Source organism: Chenopodium quinoa, unplaced genomic scaffold (assembly GCF_001683475.1).
Source record: "Chenopodium quinoa cultivar QQ74 unplaced genomic scaffold, ASM168347v1, whole genome shotgun sequence".
NCBI lineage: Eukaryota > Viridiplantae > Streptophyta > Magnoliopsida > Caryophyllales > Amaranthaceae > Chenopodium > Chenopodium quinoa.
The window spans coordinates 12469646-12484654 of record NW_018742204.1 but is presented as its reverse complement, the minus strand read 5'-3'; the positions used below and the strand labels follow the sequence as shown (position 1 = coordinate 12484654).

At 35.9% G+C, this 15009-nt stretch overlaps 1 protein-coding gene across 1 annotated transcript; it reads right to left on the bottom strand.

Moving 5' to 3' along the window:
• Positions 1–6281: 6281 nt before the first annotated feature.
• On the bottom strand, positions 6282–13030 carry LOC110718770 (probable leucine-rich repeat receptor-like protein kinase At1g68400). Its single transcript, XM_021897672.1, has 3 exons — positions 11080–13030; positions 7572–7895; positions 6282–7170 (listed from the first exon to the last, which is right to left on the bottom strand). Exons 1-3 carry the CDS (start codon positions 12422–12424, stop codon positions 6827–6829), a joined length of 2013 nt encoding a protein of 670 aa, XP_021753364.1. The 5' UTR covers positions 12425–13030; the 3' UTR covers positions 6282–6826.
• Between the last annotated feature and the right edge of the window lie 1979 nt (positions 13031–15009).

Sequence of the window (15009 nt, the reverse complement as noted above, 5' to 3'; positions counted from 1 at the left end):
AAAACTTTCTATCGGTAAAACTTTAACACGTTATCAGCACCAGTTTTCAGTCAGGTATATTTATACCTACTTATAAAAATTTATAACAAAATAATACTATCTACTTCTAACTGTTTCGAGGAGTATGCTCTATAGTTGCCCATATTTGGGATTCTCTATAACAGAAACTCAAACATTTACTATATATACCTCAAAAACAACGGTGAAAGTTCTCTTACTTGCGAATTTACTACTATCATCTTTTGTTTATTCATGTTGATGTTTCTTTGTTTGATCCATGTTGATATTACATACTTATTTTACGTAAATTTTTATCTTAGTTATTTTAATTGCTAAGTAGTAGCTTTGCATGCATATTATTATTAACTAGATTAACAAAAAGATGCAGCCTTTTTTATACTTATTATTTTTCTTACTTTTACATACTTTTTTTGTGTTTCTTTCCGTTTTCGAACCCATGATCTTTTATAAATATTAGGGTTCTCGGACCACTATGGCTTGCATTCCCAGTGTGATAACCTTTTACAATTATAAATATATATATTTAGACCATAATTTTTGTCAGTATATTAGATAGTTATATGATATTTTTACAGTTGTACAGAACAGTAACGGATAAACCTACCTCTATAAAAGGCGGATTTTTTCCCGATTTCACCACAAATCCCTTATCCCTTCCCACTTTTTATCCAAAAATCACCTAAAAAAAATTTTTTTTTCACCCCCTTCTTCTCCGATATGTTCCCCGACGACGGCAACCAAAACACCCACAACTTCACTTTTGAGGAAGATTTAATGAAGATAAAACAATATTTCCTTCTAATTACGGCGCTTGTAATTTTATTAGTAGCAATATTAATTTTGGTCATTATGTATAAGTAAAACTCACTTATTTTGTCGTTTTAGTATATTAAAAGCTTGTTTTTGTTTTATTATGTATGTTTGTTGTTATTAATCATCATTGTATAATATTACCGTTATCATTATAATTATTGTTACTACTGTCCTTGTTGTCGTTTTGCTGTTTTTTTTTTGCAACTAACATGATTAATTTTTGCCTAATCACATAATTACTCACAATAATAAACCAAGGGGGAGAAAAGACTACATTATTTATGGTTTATTATTATTAAATTTAATTATCACGTGTCTTATTAACTTAATTATAAATATGGAAGAACTAAACATGTGAGTTGTACATATAATTTGTTATTATAATCTAATTATCACGAAATTTGTTGTAGCTAAAATGGGAGACCTTATGAAAAGACAGTTCAACATCTTAGATTTATCTGGAAAGAAATTTCTGGAATGGAAAGTGGACGCAATGATGAATTTGAAAGCTCAAGGCTTGGAGCACACTGTTAAAGAAAATAAAAGTCCCTCTGGTCAAACAACTGATGCTACCTCTTCTGCAATGACGGTTGAAAAACCTATCACTGAACAAGATAAGGCAAAAGCCTTAATGTTGTTAAGGCATCATTTACATGAAGGCCTTAAAACTGAGTACATGATGGTTGAAGATCCCAAAGAATTATGGGATTGCCTTAATGAAGATTTGGACACCACAAAAGGGTGCTCCTTCCTAAGGCATTATTTGACTGGACAAATTTACGGTTTCAGGATTTCAAATCTGTAATTGATTATAATTCAACCATACATGAGATAGTGTCTATATTGAGATACTGTGATCATCCGGTTACAGATGAACAGATGATTGAAAAAACACTCACTACCTTTCATGCAAGTAACATACTGTTGCAAGAACAGTATCGTGAAAGAGGTTTTAAAAAGTTCAATGAATTAATGAGTATATTGCTTGTTGCGGAACAAAATAGTGAACTTTTGTTGAAAAATCATAACCTGAGACCAACTGGGTCTTTGGCCACTCATCATGAGGCAAATGCAACAAATTCCTATCCACCCGAGTCAAATGCTACAAGAAGAGGTGGATGTGGAAATTACAATGGCCGTGGAAGAGGCCGTGGAAATTATCGCGGACGCGGCCGTGGTCGTGGTAGAAATAATTTTCAAAGAAATAGTAATTTCAAAAATTTTGAAAAACAGAAGGGACAGTCATCTGGAAGTTACAAACAAACTCCTTCGAAAGGAAAAGACACATGTTACATGTGGCATGACAGGACATTGGGGACGTACTTGTCGTACGGCCAAACATTTGGTAGATCTTTACCAGGCTTCTATAAAAGGCAAAGAGAAAAATGCAGAAGCAAATTATGTTAATGAGGAAAATGCTCCTTGTCCCAGCCTTGATGTGTCTGATTATTTCATGGATAATGCTGAAATTGGAAATGATTTCATTCTTGGAGAAAACAACAATGCTTAGGTTCCCCATCTACTAATGTAACATATGCTATGTTTTAATGTATTTTCTTAGTTCCCTGTATTTTAAATTTCTAGTCATGTACTTTAAATCTTTATCATCAATAAAAGTTTGTATGATATTATTCTAAACTAATCTTAAATTTATTTTATGAAGATATGGATCTGCCTGAAGTTAGTTCCGAATATCAATGCCTTTTGGACAGTGGAACAACACATACTATCTTAAAAGATAGAAAATATTTTTCACAACTAAAGTTGTTTCAAGCAAATGTAAACACCATTTCCGGGTCAGCTAAATTAATTGAAGGATCTGGAAAGGCTTGTATAATGCTTCCAAATGGAACAAATTAATAATAAATAATGCTTTATATTCGAGTAAATCTCGAAGAAATCTCATAAGCTTCAAAGATGTACGCCAAAATGGCTATCATCTAGAAACAATGACAACAGATCAAAAAGAGTATATATGCCTCACGACAGAAAAACATGGCAAGAAACATATATATGAGAAATTGCCAGCATATTTTTCGGGGTTATATCGTATAAACATACGACCCGTGGAAATCAATATGGTATCTAACCAGAAGTTAGATGACAAACATTTGATTATTTTATGGCATGATCGTTTGGGACATCCAGCAACTGGGATGATGCAAAGAATAGTAGCACATTCAGTTGGACATTCAATAAGAAATGTCAAATTCCCCGATCAGATGAATTAACATGCTCTGCATGTTCACTTGGCAAATTAATAATAAGGCCATCTATGAACAAAATTGCTACTGAATCTCCAAAATTCTTGGAAAGAATTAAGCGAGATATATGTGGGCCAATTAATCCAGCATGTGGACCATTTCGATATTTCATGGTTTTAATTGATGCTTCCACACGATGGTCACATGTTAGTCTGCTTTCAAGTAGAAATATTGTCTTAGCAAATTACTTGCCTAAATCATCAAATTAAGAGCACAATTCCCATATCATACAATAAAGAAAATAAGACTTTACAATGCTAGGGAATTTACATCCCAAACATTTAATGATTATTGTATGTCAATTGGAATTGATGTTGAACACCCAGTAACTCATGTTCATACACAAAATGGTCTAGCTGAATCACTAATTAAGAGATTACAATTGATTGCAAGACCATTATTAATGAGGTCAAGATTGCCATCATCTGCTTGGGGACATGCTATAATACATGCAGCAGCGCTAATTAGATTGAGACCTACAGCTTATCATAAATTCTCACCACTACAACTTGTTTGTGGTCGAGAACCAAGTATCTCACATCTAAAAATCTTTGGTTGTGCTGTATATGTTCCCATTGCTCCACCCCAACGAACAAAAATGGGTCCACAAAGAAGGCTGGGAATTTATGTCGGGTTTGAATCCCCCTCTATAATTAAATACCTTGAACCATTGACTGGTGACTTATTTACGGCTAGATTTGCGGACTGTCACTTTAATGAAACAGTATTCCCAGCCTTAGGGGGAGAGAAAGTGGACCCACATAAGAAAGAAATTGAACTCATTTGGAATGCAACACAACTGTGATGTTAGACCCACGAACAAATATGTGTGAACAAGAAGTTAAGAAAATTGTTCATTTACAAAGTGTTGCAAATCAATTGCCTGATGCATTTGTAGACACAAAGAAGGTGACAAAATCACATATACCAGCAGAAAATGCCCCTGCACGTATTGAAATCCCAACTGGTAATAAGGCCATAGAAAATGAATCTCAGGCACGCAGAAAGCGTGGAAGACCACTTGGTTCAAAAGATTCTAAGCCAAGAAAATTGAAAAGATTGGATGGAATAGAAAATGAGACTAATGATGTTCCCCCGTCAGAAGGTCAAGAAAAACCAAATGTGGATGAAAGTAAAGAAAATGATGATAATCCAAAAGGGGACGAACAAGAAGACAACCCTACGGGGAATGAACAAGATGTTCAAAACATCGATAACAATGAAATTTCAATGAATTACGTCTCTACAAAGACTCAGTGGAATAGGAAAGATGTTATCGTTAATGAAACATTTGCAAATTCCATCGCAATCGACATCGTGTCTGATGAAAATGATGTTGAACCAAGAACTGTAGAAGAATGTCGACGTAGGAGTATTTGGCCAAAGTGGAAGGAGGCAATGCTGGCTGAGTTAAAGTCACTTGAAAAACGAGAAGTTTTTGGAAAAATAACCCTTACACCAGCAGGTGTAAAACCCGTTGGATACAAATGGGTATTTGTAAGAAAACGTAATGAGAAAAATGAAATAGTTAGATACAAGGCAAGACTTGTAGCCCAAGGATTTTCTCAAATTCCAGGGATTGATTATGAAGAAACATATTCTCCAGTGGTTGATGCAACTACATTAAGATTTCTGGTAAGTTTGACAGTCACAAAAGGACTGCAAATGCGATTAATGGATGTAGTGACTGCGTATTTGTATGGGTCACTCGATACGGACATTTACATGAAAGTCCCCGAAGGACTAAAACTACCAGAAAACCACAAGCCTAGACAACTGTTTTCCATAAAACTAAAAAGGTCACTTTATGGATTGAAACAATCAGGAAGGATGTGGTACAACCGTCTGAGTGAATACCTTATGAGAGAAGGATTCAAAAACAACCAAGTTAGTCCCTGTGTTTTCATAAAGAGATCACAATCAGGATTCGCTATCATTGCAGTTTATGTTGATGATTTAAATATCATCGGAACCCCAAATGAACTCGAGAAAACTGCAAAATACTTGATGAAAGAATTTGAGATGAAAGACCTTGGGAAAACTAAATTTTGCCTTGGACTACAAATTGAGCACTTGAGTCATGGCATTTTTGTCCATCAATCAAACTATACAGAAAGAGTTTTGAAACGTTTCTTCATGGACAAAGCAACCCCAACCAACTTCCCAATGGTTGTTCGTTCTTTGAATATGAAAAATGATCCATTCAGACCCCGAGAAGAAAATGAAGAGATTCTGGGTCCAGAAGTACCATACTTAAGTGCAATTGGAGCCTTAATGTACTTAGCTAACAATACTAGACCCGACATAGCTTTCTCTGTGAATTTGTTAGCCAGGCACAGCAATGCACCAACATATAGGCATTGGAAGGGAGTTCGACACTTACTCCGGTACCTACGAGGGACACAAGACCTTGGTTTATATTACCAACCAAAACAAGATGATGCTCTCATTGGGTATGCAGACGCTGGATACTTATCAGATCCTCAAAATGCCAAGTCACAAAATGGATATGTATTCACTTATGGCGGCACTGCAATATCATGGAAATCAACAAAGCAGACATTGACCGCGACATCATCAAATCATGCAGAATTGATAGCCCTCTATGAAGCAGGACGGGAATGTGTGTGGCTGAGGTCGATGATCAGTAATATCCAAAAGGAGTGTGGAATGAACGCAATAACAGAAGACCCAACCATCATCTTTGAAGACAATACAGCATGTATCGCTCAAGTAACTGAAGGATATATTAAGGGAGATAAAACGAAACATATTGCCCCAAAACTGTTCTTCACACATGATCTGCAAAAGGACGAGGAAATAAATATCCAGCAAATTCAGTCTTGTGAAAATCTTGCCGACCTTTTCACCAAATCACTTCCTTCGAAGAAATTTGAACAGTTAGTTCACAAAATCGGAATGCGACATCTTCGTGAACTATGCTGAGATCAGGGGGAGTATTATATGTACTGCACTCTTTTTCCCTTCGATCAGGTTTTTATCCCGCCGGGTTTTTCCTGACAAGGTTTTTAACGAGGCAGTATATCAAAGCATATAATACTATATCGTTGTACTCTTTTTCCCTAGCTATGGTATTTACCCCATAAGGGTTTTACCTAGCAAGGTTTTTAATGAGGCAACAAATACCTTTCTGTATAATAAGTATGGGCATTCAAGGGGGAGTGTTAGAAGATAAATATGAATGCCTATAATTATTTGATTTGATTTCACAATGTTCACACAAGTCCAAAGACTTGTGAACTTGTGTGGCATTATATGTAAAACTCTTGGCTATATAAGCCATGTTACCAGAGCAATATACATAATCAATTTCTCCATCTTCTCTTACTCCTTTATAAAACTTTCTATCGGTAAAACTTTAACACATCCATATTTTTTTATGTTTATTTCATTTGTTTTTTCAACAAGGATATAGATGCGAGTAACAATATGTTAATACTAAATTCTAGTTATGCAAAAGAAACTTTGAGTTCTATTTTGTACGTTGCAGATTTCTAAGAGCAAATTTCCACTTTTTGCTTCAAGCAAACCATCTACAATATAAATAATATTACCTATATAGTAAGCTAGAAAGCCTAGAATCAAATGGAAATGAAACCGGCATTTTAACTGGTTAAACCTAATTTACATCACTCAAGAGTCTGAGAGTTTATATAATGGCTTTGAGAAGATTCACATCGTACAACTTGTGTTGCATAATCATTGATTCATTGGCTAACGCCCCCTGTATCCTCAGAGATAGAAGGTGAATCAGAGTCAAAGTTATCGTGTGATGGTGATACTTCTACGCCACGTATCTCCTCGATCATTTTGACCACTTGCCCCATTCTAGGCCGATGGTCAGGAGATGCAGTGGTACAGGCCATGGCAATCTGCAATAAGCCCACCATCTCCTCCTCAATGTCCTTGTACCTCATTAACTCTAGATCGAAAACCTCAGCAGTCCATTCTTCCCTTACTACTGACTGCACCCATCTCGGAAGATCCACCACCCCACCAACTCCTACTGTGCCATAAGGTCCACTTCCCTCTACTATTGATGGATACTTTCCTGTAAGCCAAAAACACAAAATGTGATTAGTGTGACATAATGGTGTCTAAGTTTATCAACACTATATCTCAAGCGCTACTCTTTGATACTTGATTGAGGGGCTCGTCAAAATAACATGTAGCAACCTGTAGGATACATGCCTACCATGGGTATAGAAAGGCCGATCAACCAGTCAGAGTAACAACATTTTAGAGAGTGCAGCAATAAGTAAATGATTGCAGCCAGATATGTAATAGGGATGTTTGCATATGGAATATGACTTCATGAGCATGTTTCTTTCTTTCACGATATCTTTTTGTAATTTATACGTCATATTTGTCATTTTTAATGGCAAGTAGACATAATCCCTAGAATCACATAAACTACTTGTTTAACGATATAGTTATCATTATTCCAAATACCTGTTAGAAGCTCAAGCAGCAAAACCCCAAAAGAATAGACGTCAGCCTTTTGGTTGAGCCTGCGACCATCAAGTGATTCAGGAGCACGGTAGCCATTTGATCTTGCATTGGTGGTTGAATTAGGGGCAAAGCTTGAGAGACCAAAGTCAGACACACAAGCATCACCAGTTTTATCAATGAGGATATTTGTCGATTTGATATCACCATGGATCAGTTTGAGGGTTTTGCACGAGTTATGGATGAATGCAACTCCTCTCGCTGCTCCTGCAGCTATCTTTAATCTCGTTGTCCAGTCTAATGGGGTTCGTCCAGGTCCTCTGTTTCCTGCCACATAAAAAAAAATGTGGTTTTTACTTCCTGAGAAAATCTAAACAGTAATAGTAACAAGTATTCTAATTATAAGTTTATACTACTCGGTCAAGAAGTTTTACTTTACAAATGCATGTTGTTGAGTTATCGAGAGTAATCATATGTTTAAATTAATCATTAAACAAGTGATTCAAATTTCCATGTCCCCAAACTTCAAGACTATCAAATTCAATATAATACTAGAAAGTAGAAACTAGTCATTTTATAGATCAAAATTTCACACAGGCATAATGTAGATGGTCACATGATACAAAGACAAACAGTTTAGCAGATCAAGATCATATGCCTCGAGCTGGAAAAGACATCAAATATGGAATGGGAACAAACACTAAAATCAAATTGGAGTCCTCGTTTAATTATTTGTGAATATTTTAATTAATAATTTGCTCCGATCTTACCACGAAATATAAAATAGTGTAGACTCTATAACAGCAAATTTTTGATAGAAAAAAGGGAGCGAAATTACACTGACTACCCTTTACTTTTTCAAAACAAAGTAGATAAAGTAAGTAACAAACTGAAAATTGCCACCTTTTGGCTAGAAAATTTTATGTAGTTGAGCGTTACTCATGCCAATACGGCAATACCCATCATTAAAGAAGAGATTTCTAACTGTTTCATGTGGTCAATGATATGATAATTCTATAATAAAAAAAAAAAAGAGATTTTTGATTAATTCCTTTCAAATACTCGTATCGGACCCTTAACATTCAAATATGGGTAGAATGTAAGAAAACAAAATAACCAATTAACCGAGTAGGACAATTAGACAAGTGTAACATCGATATCCAAATAATATGAAGAATGTAAGAAAACAAAGTGAAGCAACACCTTCAACTGTGAAGACCACCACCAAGAGAGGGGCCCACAATGGGTGTGCTTGAACTGTTAGCTTGTGAGTTGTAAGTGGAGCACATAATTAGTTTTAGAAATATAAGCAGATTTTCTGGGGTGGGGTTCTTTTGAGTGAAAAATAACATAATTAAGCCATGAAAAGAACAAAAAGGCAATATTATTAGGTACTTTATGATGAAATGAAGATAAACGCTCTCCTATAATTCTGATTTTGAGGGTTTTAAAGGTTTTGATGTAAACACGGTCGTGTGAGTATCACATAAACGCTCCCACATCATTATCTTAGTATCTTCCCCTTTCCCCAAAATGGAGCAATGATGTTTATGTGAGGGGTAGAATTCATTTTCACTTTGTACAAAAAACTGAACTACTACTACAGTACAATAACAGAACTGTTTTTTCTTTCTTGGCCCCCATGCAATCTCCTTTCTTTAATCCCCGTCCCCCCAAATAAGGTACTCATAGTGATTATTTTATTCGCTAGGTAGACCAGGCAAAACCGACTCATATGAATATATAAAACTCAATAATCCGTAATATATAAATTGAATTTAATAGACACGAAGCAAATCAGAGTCTAACTATATGATCCAAACTGAATGATGTGTATGCCAATGTACATATCTTTAGGTCTAATTTGAAAAAGACACAAAATGCATAGGAGTTCATCCAATAACACCCTCAGCTATCCAAAACATGCTCCTTATGTTCTAAGGTATCTCAAAACATCTTCAAAAGCTCCAACAAAACCACCAGAATACCCTTGATATTGAACTACAAGTTTTTTATTTACAATAGTTTGACTTCCACATATGCCTAACACAAAACTTTGACCATTAATTAATGATTAGTAAAACTATAAAGATTTTATATTTTCTTAAAAAATCCATCTAGGCTATTTCAATAGCATTTCACATAATTGTTCTTATAATTGACTTAAATATTATGATCAAAATTAGTACTCTGTGTATAAATATTACCAAAGTCAAACTGTGGCAAAATTATTATTAGACCAAATTACCCCTGTATCATGTTTATGATTTAATAAGAATATTAATTAATAAATTGAGAAGAAGGAATTCAATATCAGTATAAACAATAAAACATACATGTGTCTACTTTGGACCTTTTGTGTCTAAGAATCCAATAAAATTATACATACACACCAATGGAATTGACCTCCAAATTGTTTTTTTCCTACAGAGTACTATAAACTTGACCCTTCTTAATATCTTATATTAGCTACATTACAAAAAGAAATCGTACATTCATACTTTAAACCAAAAAAACAAGACCTTAACTTGGTATAGAATTTTAGAATAAAGTTGAACATTAACACACATCACATGCATATTCTGCCATGACGCTACTTCCAAGCTGGCCAATAAATGGCCATTCATAATTTCTTAATTAACGCAATATTAATTATTAGTGGTTATGCTAATTAATTATCTTTACAATTCAATTACCACCTACTTGCTTCCATTTAAGGGTACAATATTTCATCTTACACTCTTCCAGCTAATTCCTTAATACCTTCATCTTCTAATATTGCCAAAATTAATTTCTTGATTTGCCTGATTAGTATACTACATACATGGTACATCCCATTTTATATGTACTACCTCATTTTTTATGCTATTCTCTAGCTTATCATTACTCTCACTAGTGAAGTATACGTTAGAACCTACTCCTACTTCGATACAACATTTAATGATTCAATCATTCAACTAACTAAAACCCACAAAAAAACAAACAAACAAACAAACAAAACGAGGGCTAAGTAACCAATTGATCAACTTTTTTTAACCTTGTGTTTTAACAACCGGCTAGTCGGGCCAAAATCGAGTCATCTAATATCGAATACAACTTGGTTTCAGGCAAAGATATATATTGATCGATTTATTTTAAGATTTTTAGCCCCATATCTCAATATCATCTAAGATTACCCATGAAAATCGGATCAAAATCAAGTCATCTAATTTCAGTTCCAACTTAGTTATAAGACAAGTCATGCGAGTCGATTCCTAAACATACAAGTAAAGTATCTAATATTTGTAATGCGATTATGTTACACAAATCAACTAGAATTACTTCAAAAAACTAAAAAGCTGTTAATTAAAACAAAAAATCGATTCCTAAACATACAAGTAAAGTATCTAATATACAAGTATCTAATTCAAGTATGTGACACAAATCAACTAGAATAACTTCAAAGAACTAAAATGCTGTTAATTAAAACAAAATATAATCAAAATAAGGAGAAAAGAGAAAATATATTTACCATGAAGAAGCCAGAACAAGCTGCCATTAGGCAAGTAATCAAACACCAACAATTTCTCATCCCTAGCAAAATAATAAGCCTTCAAACTAACCAAATTTGGATGCCTCAACCTCCCTAAAACCTCCATTAGTTGCTCAAACTCTTTCTTCCCACCAACCTGAGCCTCTTTCAACCTCTTTACCGCCACTACACTTCCGTCATCCAAAACAGCCTTATACGCCGTCCCAAACACCCCTTTCCCCAACATCTCCGCCGACGCTCGTAACAAGTCTTCTAACTCAAAACTCTTTCCTCCTTCGAAGAACACCATCCGACCCGGCCGGTCCAACCCGGCAAGTCCACTCGGGTATGGACTCGCCGAGTACACAATTTTCTCTCCTCCTGAAACTACCCCTGAATTCTTGTTCTTATTACTCCTCCAGAAGTAACAGTACAGGAGTAAACTAATAGCTGCTAACACCAAAATATCTCCGACAATAATTGCAATAATAGCCCATAAACTCAATCTACCGTGATTATGACCCGGATTTTTCACCGGGTAATCTCTCGACGGCACGGTGGATACCGGAGAGGATGAGACGACGGCGGTGGTGGGTCCCACCGGTGGTGGAACGGCGTCGTTTCCGGGTTTTGCCGGGTCGTTGGAAACCTCCTTGCAGCTCAATAATGGCAGTCCACAAAGAGCTTTGTTGCCGGAAAACGCAGAATCTGGGAAAGTAGAGAGAGATTTGGGTATTTGACCACCTAATTTGTTTCCAGAAACGTTGAAATCCTGAATGTGGGGGAGATTCAACCCGATAATTCCGCCGGAAAACGCATTCTCCTCTAACCGAAGGGTCAACAGATGAGTCAAACGATTGACATTTTGCGGGATTACACCGGAGAAGGTGTTATGGGAAAGATCAAGGCGGTAGAGGCGGAAGATGGAGGTGACGGAGGCGGGAAAGTCGCCGGAAAAGTTGTTGTAGGACAGAAACAGGAGTTTGAGGTTGGAGAGAGGGGAGAAATCCGGTGGGAGTTCGCCGGAGAAGTGGTTGTGTTTTAGAGAGAGGACACGAAGATGGGTAAGTGAAAGTAAGGAGGTTGGGAAGGTGCCGGTGAGGTTGAGGTCTTCAAGGACGAGCTTAGAGACGCGGTTTTGAAGACAGGAGACGCCGTGCCATGAGCACGGGGTGGCCGTGGTGTTCCAGGAGAGGGAGTTGGAGACGTCGGCAGAGGATTTGAAGGAGAGTAAGGGTTGTATGTCGGGGTGGGTAATGGCGGTGGTGTGGTAGAGGGTGGTGAAGAGGAGAAGGAGAAGGGTGGAGTGGAAGAGGTGGTGGTGGAAGGGAGGGTTGTTCGCCATTAATGGTGGTCAGAAAGTGAGGGAGAACTGAAGAAGTGTGTGAGTGTAAGAGAGTACTGAGAAGGAGTGTAGTCTGTAGTGAGAAGAACAAGTGACTAGTGAGGGGTTGTTGAGGTGGAGTGAAGAGAAACGGTTGGAGAATAAGGGTGTGGAGTAAATGACAAAAATGTTGTGCAACGGTAAAAAAAAAATATTAACTGTTGTGGAGTACGGTAAAAGAAATTTAAGATTATTTGTACGTGCCTGAATAATAGATACAGTTAAATACAAATATACGGAGTACAATGTATACTTTCGTTGTTTTTTAATACTTGTAAGTTGCAACACATTATTTTTCACGGGTTTTTTTTAGAAAAGTGCGTCTCATGTAATTTAAAACAATTAAAATGGAAGATAAAGATAGTTAAGAGTTAATTTTTTTGGTGTTTAAAGAACCACAAGGGCGGGGGTGAGAATCGATCCCAGGATCTTCTGGAATCGGAAGGGAAGCTCTAACCACTTGAACTATCCCTCACTCTCTAGTTAAGAGTTAATTTAGTAGGCCATGAGATTATAATAAGGATAATAGTAAAACTATTGACATAAAATACTTTACAGTTATAGTGTGTTACAACTATTATGACATTTTCATTTTAAGGAAGTGTTGCAACTATAAAGAAACGGAGGAAGTATATAATTAAGAAAATTTTGTAAATAACCCTCCTTCGAAACACCCTACAATATATCATATTACTAATATATAAAGGCGATCTCGACATTTCGTAGTCAGGCCACAAGACAGTGACACTTAGCAATCCAGTTATTTGTCATGTGTCACAGCTAGAATGTTTGGTTGTTTATAATGGCTTTTGAAATTGGCTACTGTACGTATTTTTTGATGCTCAACTGGCTACTGTATTTAAGATGACTGTTTAGTGAGTTAAGTTGTTGGCTATTTATTAGATAATTTGTGGGCTTGCTTTTTTTTGATAAAAAACCAGCTTTTACGTTGACCGAAAAGCCAATTACCAAACAATTTTTTTGGTTGTTTATTAGATAATTGTGGGCTTGTTTTTTCATTTTGGCTTAAAAGCCAGCTTTTTCGTTAACTGAAAAGCCAAGTACCAAACAATTTTTTTGACGGTTTGACCACATAAATAAGCCAAAAGTTAATCAAAAAGTCATTGCCAAACATGGCCTTACTTATAATTGAGTACATACTCCAATTAGTCTATATGCTTCCATACCTTTATAAAAGTATGATTATATGCTTCCATACCTTTATAAAAGTATGATTAACATCTTATGAATAGAATTGAAACGATTATGCCCCTAAAAATAGAAAAAATTGTCAAGAACTACATGCATGCTTAATAAGGGTATTTGGAAACTACCCAATAAAAATTTTTATCAAAAAAACTACCCCTTAAATTTAAAAAGTTAGAGCAGCACTACTCATTTGCATTTTCCGGCGAAAAAATCCGGCGTGTAGGCCCACTTTTTCAATTTTTCTTCTGAAAATTCCTAATTGAAGAAGTGAAAACAGGTAGGGTATGCAATTCATAGGTAATTCTTCTCTTTTAATCCATTAATTATGAATTTTGATGTTAGGGTGTCACGATTAGAAAAATTAAGGTTCATAGAAATTGGGGATAATTTGAAATTGGTTGAATTTGTTGCTTTTAATTCAAATTGGTTATCTTAGGGTTACGAATTAAGGTCCAATTTGTTATTGCATCGTGTCTTTTAAAAAAAAATTGAAAAAGTGGGCCCATGCGCCGGACATTCTCACCAGAAAATGCAAATGGGTAATGCTACTCTAACTTTTTAAATTTAGAAAATGTTAGAGGTAGTTTTTTTGATAAAATTTTTTAGTGGGTAGTTGTTTCCAAGTACCCCTATTAAGCGTGTCGTTCCTGACAAATTTTCCCTAAAAATATTTACATATCTACCCCTTTTAAAAGTATGAATGCACTTTTATGAATAATGTTAGACGATTATGTCTCTAAAATGTACATTTACATATTTTCCCTCATACATGTTTTTTTTTTTTTTTTTTGAAACATTAAGAAAAGTTTATGGACATTTGTATAGCTAAATAGTTTGGGTTACAATTAAAGTTATAAAATAACACTAAATTGAAAAAACTTCCTTGACATGCTTGTTATGACATACGTATAGCATGGTTTTTTTTTTTTTTTTTGTTTTTTTTTTTTTGAGGGAAACGTATAGCATGGTTAGTCACACTAGTTTTAAAGAGGTATGCACGCGGTAGTCACACTAGCTTTAAAATTGTGAAACGCTAAACATCGCCCGCAATTTACCATATAAAGCCCACAAATATGATATGGTTTGACCATTATGCCCATTTTCTAAAATTGAAATAATCTCGGTGTAAAAAATGTGGAGCCGTACTGGCTCGTCGGGGGAGACCGGAGGGCAGGCCGGAGATGCGGGGGACGCCGGAGGTACGTCGTCGTCGACGGAAAACGAGGTAAGTCACCGTTAAAATTCACGGTTTACCGTCGGAGTGGCTCCGGCGCCTAGGATGGACGCCCATACCGTAGCCTGGACGTCCAAGCCAGACGCCAGAACCACCAGAGTGG